Source organism: Desmodus rotundus, chromosome 9 (genome assembly GCF_022682495.2).
Source record: "Desmodus rotundus isolate HL8 chromosome 9, HLdesRot8A.1, whole genome shotgun sequence".
NCBI lineage: Eukaryota > Metazoa > Chordata > Mammalia > Chiroptera > Phyllostomidae > Desmodus > Desmodus rotundus.
The window spans coordinates 94,364,298-94,380,085 of record NC_071395.1 but is presented as its reverse complement, the minus strand read 5'-3'; the positions used below and the strand labels follow the sequence as shown (position 1 = coordinate 94,380,085).

At 41.3% G+C, this 15,788-nt stretch overlaps 1 protein-coding gene across 6 annotated transcripts in view; it reads left to right on the top strand.

Annotated features, from left to right (window-relative positions):
• The window catches only part of ACACA (acetyl-CoA carboxylase alpha), a 266,878-nt gene that overhangs the window by 228,008 nt on the left and 23,082 nt on the right, over positions 1-15,788 (top strand). For all 6 annotated transcript variants that reach the window (XM_053910461.1, XM_071219350.1, XM_024572899.4 and 3 more), the window contains 4 exons: positions 3,114-3,210; positions 6,298-6,394; positions 7,304-7,439; positions 13,935-14,112. In XM_053910461.1, coding sequence (XP_053766436.1) covers positions 3,114-3,210; positions 6,298-6,394; positions 7,304-7,439; positions 13,935-14,112 — 508 coding nt within the window. The remainder of the gene's footprint in view (positions 1-3,113; positions 3,211-6,297; positions 6,395-7,303; positions 7,440-13,934; positions 14,113-15,788) is intronic.

Here is a 15,788-nt window from a genome sequence, read left to right as displayed (position 1 = left end):
ACCCTCAGCCTTTCTGTTGTTTTTTCTGGCACAAACCAATTTCTGTACCAGATCATGTGACCAAGAAAACAGCTACTAAGTACCTGGAAGTGAGGAAAATGTGGAAAATGATTTCTGAAGAAGAACGTGGAAAATTCTTCAAGAACAAATGAAAAATAATAAGATGAGATTTACAAATCAGCCATTGAGTCATAAGTGGTCTAGTCATTAATACATTTCTTCTATTAATTCTGCTATTAAAGCACTTATTATTTAGTGGGTTCAAAGACTTTAAAACAGTTAAATATAAGCCACGAAGTCACAGAACTATAGGACCAGAATCTCTGACCATTCAGTTTCTATAAACAGCTTGGTCGGGTCTGTTGTAGTAAAGGTCTCTGGGACCCCTCATGTACAGCGTGACTGCGCTTTGCTCAGCACGCTACTGCTGAGCGCCGACCCTGCACGCGCCCTGCCTTTCTCACGGCACTGGTGATAGTGTTGGCACTTGCTTTAGTTATTGATGTGAGATCATTTATTCATGAAGAAAGACTGTCCAGAATTTTTAATTTTACAAATATAGAGAACAGGAACAAGTTCTTCCTCCATGTTTATTATCTAATATGCCCCTCTGTCTTGCAGCTGGTTTTGTCTAACTTTAAAAACAAAAACAAAGGTAACTCCATATAAGGCAAATGTACACTTTCATTGGTCAGTCTCTTTGGCTGTTTTCACAAACCATACTTATTAGGAAGTTATTTTGTGAAGCCCCAAATCCCCCTGCTACATTTCGAATCTATTGTTTCAGATTGTTTGAGGAAGTGTTCTTTTTTGCATGTTTTTTGCAACTATTTCAAAGAAAAGCTATATCTTAAAGAAGAGTGGGATGCAAAAGATAATTAAATTTGAGTCATGGTGATTTTATTGAAAGAGAAAGAGGTCTTCATAAGAAAGACTTAATAAACCTTTGTGGGCATTCACACTAAGCCAGGTGGGATGATAAAGCACTTTTGTATACATTATCTTATTTGGGCTTACTACTTCTCAGAGATACAAAGAGATCATCATTTTATAAGATCAGAGAAGTTAAATGACTTGTGCAAGGTCACACAGCTATTACTTAGGAGGTGGCGCTTCATCTGAAGCCTAATTATAGACAGTGTAGAAAAATCACCAGCTCTGATGCAGGATTTTAATTTAAAATTGTACCTGTCGTCTTTCAATGCCTTTTCTTATTAATCTTAATAAAACTAAACAGTTTTTCTTACATAGCCAGAAAAATCACCATAGTAATCTTCTCCCTACCTTTCATTTTTATACCATTATTATGTAACAACTATGAGTCCAGGATAAAATCAAGGACTTTTCTGGAAAAATTCAGAACAAGATGCAGTGAGTGTTATCCTTGGAGTCATTGGGAGCCATTTGAGCTGGCTTCTAAGTTCTACCTTAGAGCTGAACATAACCTGCTCTTTGAGGGCAGTAAAGCCCCCCCCACCCACTAGTTATAGCCCCCAGCCAACGTATAAGGCAGGAAGGTTTTTAAAGAAGAAAACATTTCCATTTTGAAATGAATTTTGTAATTCTAACTCATTGTTACTAAAGTGAGAATCATAAAATGATCTAGGCATAGAAGTTAAGATTACAGTATCCTGATGCATTCAGAAATTTGGTTTAGAGCCACCATCAAAAATTGAGCTCTCCTGCATGGGGTGAACAGGTGCGTGTGTGTATGAGCAGGTGGGCATTATCTTGGTCATTATTAGTGAGATCAACAGAATAAAATGGAATTTGTGATAAACTAAGTTTTCTGGGTTTTGAATAATATTTTTTCAGCGACTCCCTGGTAATTCATCCTGCTGTCTAGGTGCTGCTAACACTCGCTCCCAAGTCGAGTGACTTCAGATTTTAATTTAGTGGAAACGTTAAGGAAAGCAGATGATTCCCTGTGATAAGTTAAAGCAGATATCTTCTAGGTGAAAAGTTAAAGTCATTTATTAGAGGAGATAGTGCTGTGATATTCTTCAAACTGACGCCCAACACGAGACCAGAATCTAAACGATCAGCTTTGGGCTCACGATAGAGAGATAATTTTGAAATGGATGATCACATTTTACACTGGGGCCATAGAGGCAAGGAATGTAGAACACAGTAATTACAAGTTTAGTCCTGATAAAACACTCTCCATCCTGTTTAAGTCAGCAGAGGTTAGCTTGCTCAGATCTCCACTTTTAATTGGTTTTGGACTTGGGTTTTTAGGGGGCGGAGGGCCATGTTCAAATTAGAAGAATCCCTGAAAAACCATGAGTTGAGAGGGCAAGCTAGGAAGTTATTTGCAGAAGCTTTTATGGGGCCCTGGTCAAACATGGATACCTGTGGAGCAAAACATTTTGTTTTTGGTTCTTTTTCTTAAAGTAAGATGTTGAAAGTCACGTGTGTTGCCAGGGAAGGAAATTCTATGTGCAGGAGAGGGTAATGACATTAAGTGCATGCATCTTAACCATTATATTTTTTGCTATCTGTCAAGAGTATGTGGGCATAGCCTTTGCTTATGGAAAGATTATACTTTGTCAGCTGTAAATAAAGTGTATGTATATCTCATTGCTTTTCTAGCAGAAAGGCTGAGTCCCTTTTCTTTTCCCCAAATTTGGATCTTCATCTGACCATTTAATATTTATCATTCAGCTGTCTTCTGCTTTCCATTAAAAGAAAATCAATGGAATCAAACGAAATTGTAAGCTGAGTTTTAAAATAGAAATAGACATTTTGAAAACATCTTTGATGACTTGGCTGCCTATTGACAAATGTTTGTGGTGTTTTGAAAAAAGCCAACTTATTTATTTAAAAGCAATGCAAACTCTCTCTGCTAGCTGAACCCCATCGTTTAACAATAAATGATGCTTTTGCTGATAAATGAGTCTTTTTATGCAGCCTAGCAAATGAAATAGGAGATGATGTCTGAAGGCAGACAAACATGCAGCTGCCTAACGCTCCCATCTATTATACTATGGTTAAAAACACAACAAATTCCCCCAAATAATTGCCCAAATCCAACCTTAAATTTGCCAATTTCAGTGCATTTTTAATGGATTGACGGTCTTTTCTCTTTTGTTTTCTTCCTTTTCCTTCTGTAGCCCAGAAAGGTCAATGGTTAAGTGGATTTTTTGACTATGGGTCTTTCTCAGAAATCATGCAACCTTGGGCACAGACTGTGGTGGTTGGCAGAGCCAGGTAAGAGCTCTCTTGTTCTGAAAGCTCTTTTTCCTCCCAACTAAAATCAAGAGTGGAAAGGGCCATGACTACATGGGTCCTTACCAATAATACTCTCTCCGTCTAAATTTCTAAGAATACTGGATTATGGTCACATCCAAGGCAGCGTGACTGGAGGGCTAGTCCCCAGTAATCATTTAGTGTGTCATTTCAATGATGCATTTAATCTAAAGTCTGGTTTTGACAATATTTCCTTCTCATAATGCTGAAAGGAAAGCTAGTTGGGGGCTGTAAATAGCAACAGCCCACCAGTGACCCCTGCCCCTTTCCCGAAGAAGCAGGTGACAAGTGAATCAGTCTCCTCTACTTCTCTATGTAAGTAGAAAGAAGTTCCTTCATGGCATCTAGATTATTTAAGTAACAAATGCACTATACTGGCTTATCACCAAATTAGAATTACAAAAAAAAAAGAAGAAAAAAGTTTACCTGAAACAGGAATGAGTTAAATAAGCTGGGATACCTATGTTTTTCAAGTAGAAAATTGAAGTTTCTATTAAATTTTAATACCCACTCTAAGAAGTGCTTCACTCGACAGCAGGCTCTGCACGAAATAATCTGTAGCACTCGCCATAACGAGTACCTGCCAAGGCTGATCTTGATCTCTTCCTGCACTGCAGAGACATGCTACCCTGGGGACCCACATCTGGGGCTCACCTTCCTCTCGGGGGCAATCCGTTTTTCTTATCTTGGTGAGAAGTGGCACCTGCTCAAGATTCTCAAACATGCCACACTGGGTTGAGATTTAGATTCTAGCCTTGAAAATAATTCTAGGCTTTGTAGTTCCCTCAGTACAGCAGGTCAGCACGGCTCATGCTGCCAGGGACAAGGAGCCATCAGATGGCAAATCCCACAGACAGGATCTTCCACTGTGACTCTGAAAGTCAGGCCTGGATTCAGCCCAGACTGAAACCCACGGGGACTCGCTCCTGTTTTCTCTTGCATCTCAGGTCTTCCACCTAAACCCAGGCTTTTGGGTCCCAGTGAGAATTATCATTCTCTGTGCCTGGTAAAATTCCCACTGGGGAGGAGGAGGTGGGGGTTGCACTAGAAAGAAAACCCTCCTAGCCAGGACCTATCAGTTTGCTATAGAGAGTCCTCGCACCACAATCAGACCAACTTTTCTGAAAATTTGGCTCTTTTCTACGTCAGTTTTTCTGTCTGTAAAAAAACATAACAGATTTTAACCCTCTGAAAGCCAAACCTTTGTTAAGGTTTTTAAGATCCTCCCATGGGAAACAAGAGAATGATGGTTTACACTTAGGAGTGGAAGAATGGGGGTTGTCTGGGAGCAAGATCAGTCAGGCTTGGCTTTGGTTAGCCCTGCCATTGTTCATTGCAACACTCACTCTGACTTCTTTCCTTCTTTCCATCTGATGAGTTCTGGGCTTCTTACTCCAAACACATACGCATGCTCACCAGTATATAAAACACAAATGGAGCTAGCTTCTTTCAAAAGCAATGGCATTTCAAGAAATAAATATAAATGTATTCTTCTGGGATTGTTACTGTAAGTGCTGCCAAAACTCATCTTTGGTATGTATGTTTGGAATACGTGTGCTATTGGCTGTAAATTGTCTTTTATTATTCCGTGGCACCTTGTCCAGGGACACACTATAAAACAAGATGTAGCATCTTCATGTGCTAGCCTGATAAAATTTATATGAAGTATAATAGAAAACAGAAGTTGTTCTGAGCTGTTTTCAAGTTCAATAAATAACTGTAATACTCGGATAAAGATGTTCTTTATTAGGTCACATGGGCCCTAATATATAAGTTATAAGTTACCGATTTAGGGTGGCTTTTGCAATTACAAGTTTCCAGTTGGATTGTTAATCATTGTGAACAGAAATATTTCTAAACCCTCCTGTGTACCTCCTGCTCATTGTCTGGTTGTCTAGAGGGCTTTTGATTCTGATTCAGTGCAGGCAAGTGACAAGGGGGTGGGTGGTCCCCACTCAGGCCCCTGTCAGGCCTCTTGTGATGACAAGAATCCATTTCCAGTAGCCAGTGTTTCAACCAAAGACCATCCTTCATGGAAAAGTTTGCTATGGAGATGCTTTGGGGGAATGAGAAACTATAACCCATCCCAGCCCCAACCCCAAGGAATGCAGCTGCGAAAGTGGAGATTGAATTACATTTCCAAGTAAGGACTCACCCTGTACCTTGCCGAGTTCTCTCTCTCTCTCTCTCTCTCTCGCTCTCTCGCTCTCTCGCTCTCTCGCTCTCTCAGATCTTTATTAAGAAATCTTTATGAGGACCAAGTTGGGAGGGTATCCCAGAGATAGATGCAGAGGCTTTGAGCTCCTGGACAGTTTTTAAAATTAATGAAGCTTGGAAATTAAATATATACTTCCAATAAAAATTACCTGTTTCACCAAGATTACTAGTCAAAGTTATCCCTGTTGCATTGGCCTTTTACAATGAAAAAGAAAGTTGTTTAACCACCTCCCTATGCTTGGCACATATTTTTCTTCATCCCTATTACATACCTACACACTCCCCATCCACACATTCAATGGTGAGACCTACTGTACCCTCAAATCTTACCTGGAACCATGTTATTAGTACTCCATAGAAAACCACAGCTCTCTGTCAGCAATGCCATCACTTTATAAAACAGTTCCTGAGAGTTTCAGATTCCTACTACCCTTGGGACCATTTCCCTCCATCTTCATCAGAGAGGCTTTATGGTGAACTGAGAAATTTCATTTGCCAACCACAAAGATGGATGTGTGTGTGTGCACACATGCGAGGCCATTGAGCCTAAGTGCTAGGTGCTCCCTCAGTGCAACCCTCGGGTTGGATTTATCCTGTGGTGGGGAACTGGAGTGATTCTGAGGGTAGTTTACCACCACATTTACGAAAACTACCGTATTCACCAAATCTAAAACCTCACATTTTGTCCCTAGACAAGTCAGATTTCCCCCTGCTCTCTTCATGTTTCTAGTTTCCATCCCCCCACCCATGTTTTGATGTGAGATTGGAAAATAAATGACTAGCTGTAATGTTGACATACATTGGGTTCTTATGTGGCTCATTTTTTATCAGACTGGGAGGAATACCTGTGGGAGTAGTTGCCGTAGAAACCCGAACGGTGGAACTGAGTATCCCAGCTGATCCTGCAAACCTGGATTCTGAAGCCAAGGTAGGTCACCTCGAGTACTGTGGATGCCTGTGCTTGCTCGGAGCAGTGTTTCCCTTCTGCAGAGCCTGTGGATATACTGGGAGCATCGCAAACCACCAATTTTAGAGGGAAGGGCAGTCGGCAGCCTTGAATGATTTCAGACCATCATGTGCTCACCTTTTAAGGTGACTCTAAATGTGCTGCAAGATAAATTCTGCCCGAAAAATTAAATAGGCTTTCACAGTTGTCTTGTCGATGCTAGAAAACAGTGTACTTTTGTTGGGGATGTGGTCTTACAGAAAGGCAGCGGAGACAATGCTGAGGCCTCTTTGGCCCCAGATTCTCCGAACACACACACGGAAGACCTACTACTAGAATTAATAATGGAGCCTGCCAAATTGTGAACACCACAACCCACCTCTTTTTAAAAGGATGGATAACATTTTCACATCATGGTAAGATCCCAGAAAATGAGGAATGGGGGAATCAGGGAGGAGTTTATTCAGCAGGGTCACATCAAGTGTCTGCTGATTAACCATAGGATAGGAAAAGCTGCACCAAGCACGGAGGTGAGAGGGACTGGAGCCTGTGTACAGTTGGCCACTTTGAGGAGTAGTGGAGTCGAATGTAAAGTTGCCCTTGGGAAGCCTAGAACGGGATCCTGAGAATGCGTTCTCCCATTGGACGCAGTGAGGTTTCCCTCTTTTGACTAAAGAGAGGCGGTGTAAGCAGGACTCAAAAAGAGGGATGTGTAAGAAAGTCAAAGATCCAGGGTCTTCTTTTTCCGACTTCAAAGAACATCTTGATGAACAACAGTCTTTGTTTAGTTTGATTTTGAATTTTTAATCAGTCAAACCTTATTCACCTTGGAGAGATTCCCCTTCAAATGGTGGTGTTAATTGCGTCTTCCTCTTTTATTTTCCCCAATAGATAATCCAGCAGGCTGGCCAGGTTTGGTTCCCAGACTCTGCGTTTAAGACCTATCAGGCCATCAAGGACTTCAACCGTGAAGGGCTGCCCCTGATGGTCTTTGCTAACTGGAGAGGCTTCTCTGGTGGGATGAAAGGTGATTGGCCTGCCTCTGGGCTGGAGGGGCATGACTGATTTCCCTGAACCCTACAGCAGGGGGAGGAAGGGTTTGTGTTGGGCAGAGCATATGGGTGTCCTGGCAGCTCATTGCCCTAGCCTTTCAGGAGATTATGCACCTTCTGAGATATCTTCTGAGTGGCACCTTGAATGGGAAAATTCAATATGTTTTACAATTCCATACAACATAGAACAGTCTGCTGGTGTTATCTAGGTGGACTGCTGTTATGGATTAGCTTTCACAGGTGAATAATGGTCCTGGAGAAATATGATTGTACTAGTCTCTGTCCCTCTTTTCTGGGCATACTTTTTGTTGCTGTTACTCTTTAACACTACAATGACCAAGACAGATACTGAAATTAGCCTTTACCAGAAGAAAACAAACAAAGTCTATACCAGAGGCTGTTCTTTGTGGTAATTTGTGATATGTTTTATTATTATCCAACAACAGCCCTGGGCCTGTGACTCTGGCATATTACACCATTATTATAAAGACTCTGCTCTGCACCGTGGGAATTGCTTAGTGATTAGGCAGCCAGTGTCCCCATTTGCTGAGAAACCTCTGTGTGCGGAACCGCTGTGGACAGCTCAGGGAACACCACCAGAAACACACTCTGCCTCTTTGAATAGTGAAGTTCTCTCTCTCCAGTGGCCAGAGATTCGTGGCCATGCCAAGGCCAGAACTACGTGGCAGAAGAGGATGAGAACGCTGATGAGCATCGCAGAACTCAGGGTTCTGAAGTGGAGTCAAGTGGGCTAGGGGAATGGAGGGAGGGGGAATTGATGCTGCTGGAGTCAGCGGAGTGACCAGAGAAGGGCATGTGAAGTGCAGAAGCGTGAACTCGATAGGGCACCCAGGAATACCTTGGGGCAGGAGCATCTCTGCTCTGAGGGAAGAAACTGGAGGAGTTACCCTTTTATAGATTATCAGGTGTGTCTGGAGAGAGATTAGAGCCTTTTGCCAACAGTTGTCCCTTACCTGGCTCGGAAAAGCCCTGGATGGCCGGCCTTCCTGGCAAAATGTAGAAGACTAGAGTGGTTTTTTGTTACTCTAGTTGAAAAGTTCCCTTTGCCCATATTTGCTAGAGAACTACCACATTTTATACTTTTCTTAGGGGAGACTTAGATAATAAAGGCAAACCAATGTTTGTATACTTTCATAAGACTATCAAGGTAAAACGTTTTTGACCAAGATAATAAATCAGTGGTAATACCATGAAATATTGAGAGTATAGGTTAAACAAGTCAGTCCTACATTTTTTTTTTAGTTCCTATGTGCAAGGAACTATGCTAGCTACAGCAGACAAAACAAAAATAAGTCAGAAACAGACATAGCCTCAAGGAGTCAAGAAAAATGTCTTGGGAGGAATGATAAAGCCATAATGTATAAAGTATAAGCAAAATACCACAGCGTTCAAAAGAGGATGATACTATATTAAATTTGGGGGGAGGGAGCCTGAAACCCTTTTCATTTATATATATGAGGTTGATTTAGTATCAGGTTTCACTTGATCCCAAACTTTTTGGCTCTAAGATTTACATTAACATTTAAGAGAGAATGCAATGCTATTACTGCTTAGTTACATCTCTTCTGGAGGGCCATTGCAAATTCCCTCTTCCTGACATTACTTAGGAATAAGTCAGCCTGGCTATTTTGTCTAACAACTTCAGAGTTCAAAAGTTTGCCGTGTGCCTCTTGTAGGAGAAGCTTCAATTCCGCTGCATGTTTTGGCTCAGACCTAGATTGGCTGCTAGCCCTGTAACAATAAGAATGACAACAATTAAGATTCATTAAGCTCTTTCCACGGGAAACTATGGCTAACCATTTCACATGCATTATCTTACATAATCATCACAACAAGCACCTCTGAGGGGTAGGTTATATTATTATCTGCAATTTAACATAAATTGCGACTTAGGTTAAGTAAATTTGCCAAGATCATTTAGCTAGAAATGACAGATTTGAGAAAGGAACACAGATCTGTCTGACTTCCTGCAGCACAGTTGGCTGATTTTTAGAATCAGACCAGACCAGGTCTACTAGAATATCCCTAGAACAGAGGAGCTAGGTTCCTGAGGAGTTATTATTCACCTACCGCCCCTCTACTTTGGAGTTGTCCTTGGTTATTGTGACAAGAGCTTAGACATGAGTTATGGTTCTTTACTGTAGTAAAACATACATAACAATATCTATCATTTTAACAGTTTAGAAGTGTACAATCGGCAGCATTAAATACATTCACAATGTTACGTAACATCACCACTATATACACATATACCCAACTTTTTCATTGTCCCCAACATAAAATTTGTGCTCATTAAACAATAACTCCCCCTTTCCCCTTCCCCCGGTCCATGGTCAAAAATGAGTTATTGGCCTGATACAGACCAGGGCCAGCTCTGTTTTCTGAGTTTTGGTGCTGCTGCATCTGTTTACACATCACTTAAAACAGAAAAGCTTTGGGGAAGGTAGAGATCCGTGTGAAACAAGGAGGCGGAAGGAAGTACATCGCCTTTCATATTTACATACAGGTCAGGATGTTTTCTACATATTATCTCATGTAACAGGACCTAAGCTGAGAGTCATTCCATATCCCTTGGGGAGATGTTTGCAGTTTGGTTTCAGTACTGGCTGGGGATTATGCAGGGAGGGAAAATAAACAATTATGCCATCCCCCAGTGCACACAAACACACAGCCAGGAGCCGACTGCACTGTGGGTAAAATGGCTCCAAAATTGTGTGTAATGAGTAGGAAAAGATTAGAGACAGCTCTTGCTATGCTGAAAATTGACATTAGTGGAGGGGGGAAAAAAAACTCTTTACTAGTCGGCCTAGGAGGTCTAATTCGAGCAGTAAAAATATAAATAAATAAATAAAAGCATGTCAAGATGGTATTGGTGCTTTTTTTCCAATGAGCTCTATCTGGCCGGAAGGCTATTCAGCATAATGCAAAATTAAATTATAAAAACTGGCTGAATATTTAGATGGAGGAGCCATTTGGAAGCAGTTTATTTAGACGAACCGGCAATGACCCACAACAGGGAGACATCAAGCGTGAAATTTACTAGAAATTAGCACCAGGGTCCCAGCCTCAGCATGAATAGCTTGATAGGATGCAAATCCCAGTGATATTAAGCCGCCTCACTGCTGGTGCTACAGGGTCACTCTCAGTTGGCTTTTCATGTTATACTTATTATTTTTTCCTGGGACAGGTTATAAATAACAATAAAAAAAACATTTATTGAAAACTTTAACTGGAATGAGAGTCTATTTTAAAGTCTCTGATTACTTGGATGTTGAAATACAGTGTCAGCCAGGCATAATGAACTCATGAGAGACATTATGTGTATGCAGTGTGTGTATGCCTAGTGTTTACCTCCAGCTTCTCACAGAGCATCTCTTTCCAAGTCAATATAATCCGTTCCAGTTTCGAGAGTGTAGGGCACTGTGGAAATAGCCTACCACCCTGCTCCCTTGGTTGGTACATGTGGCGGCCACAGTTTATCCATGTCGTGTAACAACGAGGGCCTGAGGCAGGGTTGGTGTCTGGATGCTAAGAACACACTGGAAAGACTGCGTGATCACCACTCATGCAGATATTCTTTGCTCAGAATGCTTACAAGGCTCTAAGCTCCCACCTCTCCAATGAAGAACCTATCAGTTTTTTTTCCATTCCCAGTTGCATTTCTTATGGCCTGAGAATTGACAGTCAGCATATGCATAGCTTTAAAATTCCCTAGACTGATGTCTAGCCTAAGCCCTTGGGAACAGCCCCTCCCCTGCTATTCTTGGCTGTGATTTTGCTCTGTCTCTTAAATATGGATTTCAGACAAGTGTGTGTCAGATTGTTGCCAAGTGCTTCAACCTGCCTTTCAAAATGTGTGGTTTGGAGCAGCTGGGATTCAATATGAGCCCGTTGTTTGTAGAGTTTGTCTGTCTGTGTGTTTGTTTATGTTTCAATAGCCTTTGTTGCTTTTTGGGTGTTTTGATGGTTGAATTGTGAGTTTGCTGGTGTTCCAGGTTACATGGAGGTATTGTTTTCAGTCCCCAGTTGTCAGCTGTAATCAACCTTGATGCCCCTTTTCTGCTCAGTCTTGGGGCCTGAAGATAATTGTTTGGCTGTCATGTATAAGCTGGTAGTATCATTAGTACAATTTCTGACATTTCTGACCATACAAAGAATCCGGGCAAAATTCAGAAATATTGAATCATTTATTCAAGTCTCTTCTAGTTTCTGTTTCACTCAGATGTTGAATCAGATGCTAGAAAGCAGGTTAGGTTACCTCAGCCTTGTGATGAGTTAAGAATGAGGTAGCAGAAGGTGGACTTTAGATCCCAGAAGACCTGGGTTTGAGTCTTAGCTCTGCCACTTCCTTATTTAAGCCTGAGTTTACTCACCTGTAACTTGGATATGAGAACAAGGTCACTTTCTGATGACTAAATAATTTATGTGTTTTATATACATATACATAAAATCATGCTTCTTGGTATTCAGTAAATTAGCCATGATGATGAAAAAGAGGGATCAAAGTCCGTTTCACACACGCTCAGCTTCATCCCTAACTATTTGCATATACTAAGAAATCAACATTTTAAAATTAATTAAATGGAAGTATATTTTAAATGAAGTTCCCCCCGCCCCCACCCTTTTTTTTGGAGGGCCTGGGTCTATGAATCATAGACAGTACAGAGATAGATTTTGGTATAGATACATCTTTAACCAACAAGTGAATGAAGAGGCTGGAAAGTTTCCCTTCATTTACCTCTAATTTGCTGTTTTCTTTTTTACATAAGATAACTTCTGGCGCTGTTTTTCTGTTGTTTTACTCCTTTATCTCTGTTTTCCATCTCTTCTCTGTGCCTGATACCATTGAGGGTCACTCCTTTCTGTTACTTGTTCTGAGACTGTAGTCTTGGCAGCACTGAAAAATGCACTGCTAATTACACAATTATTTTATTATGTAGCACTGGCTGAAATATCCACTAAAGAATTAATTTAGTTAAAATAATTTGAACTGAGCAATTATTTTCATAACCACAGAATTAGCGTAAAGCGCTTAAAGTCCTTTATTCCCTGCTCTTCATACAGCAGTTGTGTAATTAGCAGTAAATTTTTTTGGTCTTTGCTTTCCTCCCAAAGGAATAAATGTCTTTCCTCTGATCATACATCCAGAGTATATGATCACACACATTCCTCATAGAATAGGGAGTTTTTTTCTGGGGGCAACGGCTGAATTTTTGGAATTTCTGAAGTCTTCACAGACTTGCAATGGACGGTGCTCACTAAGGGTTTCTATATAGGGCCATTTTTACTTTGGAGAAGGTGGCAGTTTAATTTGCCAGTTGCTTCAATGAAAGCAATTTCTATTTGGTTTTTGCTCTTAACTTCCTGAAAAATGCTTCTTTGCTTTGGAGTTCCAGAATTGATTTATTCCAAATTGAGATCCTCTCCTTGATAGGAAAGTTTGAACTCCGTTGAACCTGTTATTTGGTGTTTAAAAAGAACCCATTGAAGTACTCATTAAACATCTGGAATCATAAACCTCAAGCTTTAGCAATGTTTAGACTTCGGTGAGCTAGGAAATAGGAAGAAGTTCATAAATTGTTGGGAAATAAATAACTGATCCTACTTTCCAAGGACTCACTTTATTTATGTACCAGGTGTCCCTTTTCTTCAGGTTGCTCCTGGCCTTGGGGGATATTACAAAGTGTACTCTTTAGCAAAGTGAAGAGGTAGCTCCTCTTTGTATGTGTCTGTGAGACATTTCCAATAAATACATACACATTTAAATGTTTTCTCTCCCTGAAACCCTGATAAAAATGCAACCTGTAAAGAACTAGTTTTTCTTTCTCACTGTGTGCTTTCCAAAGTGTGTGTGTGCTCATTCACTCAGCAGGCACTTATTGAGCACTGACGATGTTCCAGGCACTGGACAGGACACTGGGGGTACAAAGATGAAAGATGCCGTTTTTGAAGGATCCTTTTCCATTAGCTGTACATATTAAGGTTTTATCATATGCTAAGTATCATGAGAAGAATTGAAGAGAGCTTGAATAGTTCTTTCTCCAGAAAACTTAATGTAGTGAGAGAGATCACATATTGACATGAAAAATACTCAACGTTTGTAGAGCAAGTGTGAATTAATGTGGTGAGACCTGAGTACAGAAATTCAGGGAGCATATAAAATGGATATGCCATCCATAGGGCCTGCATACTGAATCTTGTGAAAGATCACGCACTTCTCTGTGCTTTTGAAGATCCCCTGGCGTCTTGAATACAGGGGGAGCTGCCAATCCCTTTAGTCTTCAGGGTGGCCAAACAGGACCTGGGGTGGCTGAACCCTCAGACCTGTCACCACTGGCCACCTCGTGGAGGCACAAGGTATCATAAATATTATTTTCTGTGTGTGTGATGATGTGAACAGTGTTTGGGAGCGCTGTTTCTTGATTTCTAATTTGTCTCATTCTCCATAGATATGTATGACCAAGTGCTGAAATTTGGTGCTTACATCGTCGATGGCTTACGTGAGTGCTCGCAGCCTGTGATGATTTACATTCCTCCCCAGGCCGAGCTTCGGGGTGGCTCCTGGGTCGTGATTGACCCCACCATCAACCCCCGGCACATGGAGATGTATGCTGACCGAGAAAGCAGGTAGTACTCCTTCCTTATTTCCATTCACTGCCTCTGGGGATCCTCTAGCTATTGGTTTCCTCCCGGAGAACATTATAACTGGGAGAACTTTATTTGCATCTGTCCACTCTCAGAGGACTCCAAGGTCAGAAAAATGGACTTTCCAAATAGTGTGAGTTGGCATGAGAAGGAAACCAGGCTAGAGTCAGGCTTTCTCAGTGTGATCCCCCACTCCAGATTCTTTTACTGTGAAGTTTTCTATTCCAGGCACCCCAAACTCAGAGTGATTCTCTCTTCCTTTTTGTTGTTTAGATATGCCTACTCACTATCTCTCTCAGGTATGTGACAGAGGAAGCTTAAAGCAAATTGGAGTGGAAGGGCAGAATTGTTAGTCTGTAGTTCCAGAGCCTAATCCAGCTCTGCTGCTGACTAGTGAGGAACAGGGAGTAGCCCTTACTCTCCCAGGCTGCTCCTCCTTGTCTGCAGAACAAGCTGGATGGTCTTTGAGGTCCACTGTGGCACCCACATTCTGTGATTCTAAACCAAAGCTTCTCCCTCAGAGTCCAATGTCTCCCTCTGATATTTCAAGAGACTTGGAAAACACAGTGTTGACAGCACATAAAGAACCTCAAGAGAAAATCCCAGCTTTTTGTTGAAAGGTGATAGCTGAAAATCCTAAAGTAAAAAAGATCCAATCCAGCTTCCTTTCATAATCTGTTTTCAGATCTTTCCAAAGTAGGTAAATTTCACATCGTATTTCCTTGACATCTTCCATGCCAATTCCTGTATCCAGTCATTTTATTACTACACCTGTGTTTCTCTTTTCCCAGAAATGTCAGCCTCCTCCTTCAAAAGCTGCTTAGGAGAGTCCAGTTTTACTGTCATATCGTTAGGCTTGTGTTCAGTGCTTCGGAATTTATTGTTTTTAAGTTCTAACCTAGCCCCTGATCTGATACCAGATCGAAGAACGATTCCTCTGCAGATTTTGGAATGAGACTGTGGTTTTAAGTCCACCTCTGTCACTTGTTAGACTTATCCAAGTCTCTTAACCTGCCGAACCTTAGTTTCCTTATCTGTGAGATAGAGATAATCGTACCTGACTTCATAGTGGATGTGGACTGGGCACAGGACTGCTGTGAAAATTTTTATCTCAGCACTTAGAACAGTGCCATACACACAGTAAGCGTTAGCTGTATTTTTTCTTTTTAATGTGAAAGTTTAGAAAAAAGAAAGGTGTTTAGGGTAAGTTCCTGGTAATAGAATATCATTAGTATGCACTGGAAGTAACCTGAGACCTTTCGCTTTGTCGTTTCCGTAGCAGTAGGCAGACACGTGCAGTGGGGTCAAGCAGTAGAATGGCCTGTGTGTCTGAGTGCTACCAGCAGACTGACAGCTGTGTGTAGGGCTGGTCGGCATCGACCCCTCCTTGTATGGCCTAAGTGCTGGAGGCTGTTCCCCTGCCACAGGAAACTAATGTGACTGCTATTATCTTTATCAGCTGTAGGTGTGGAATCTGTATTCTTCTCCCTTTGAGATGGATGTAGACTAGTGTGGTAATGAGAATTGTCTTAATTGCCTTTTGCCAAGCCTTTCTCATACCTCACTTAGATACTTCTCCGGTGTGCCTGCTTCTCTCCCTGGAATTATTTTATACCATGGGTGGGCAAAACCATAATGAAACTATTTCCTGGCCCACA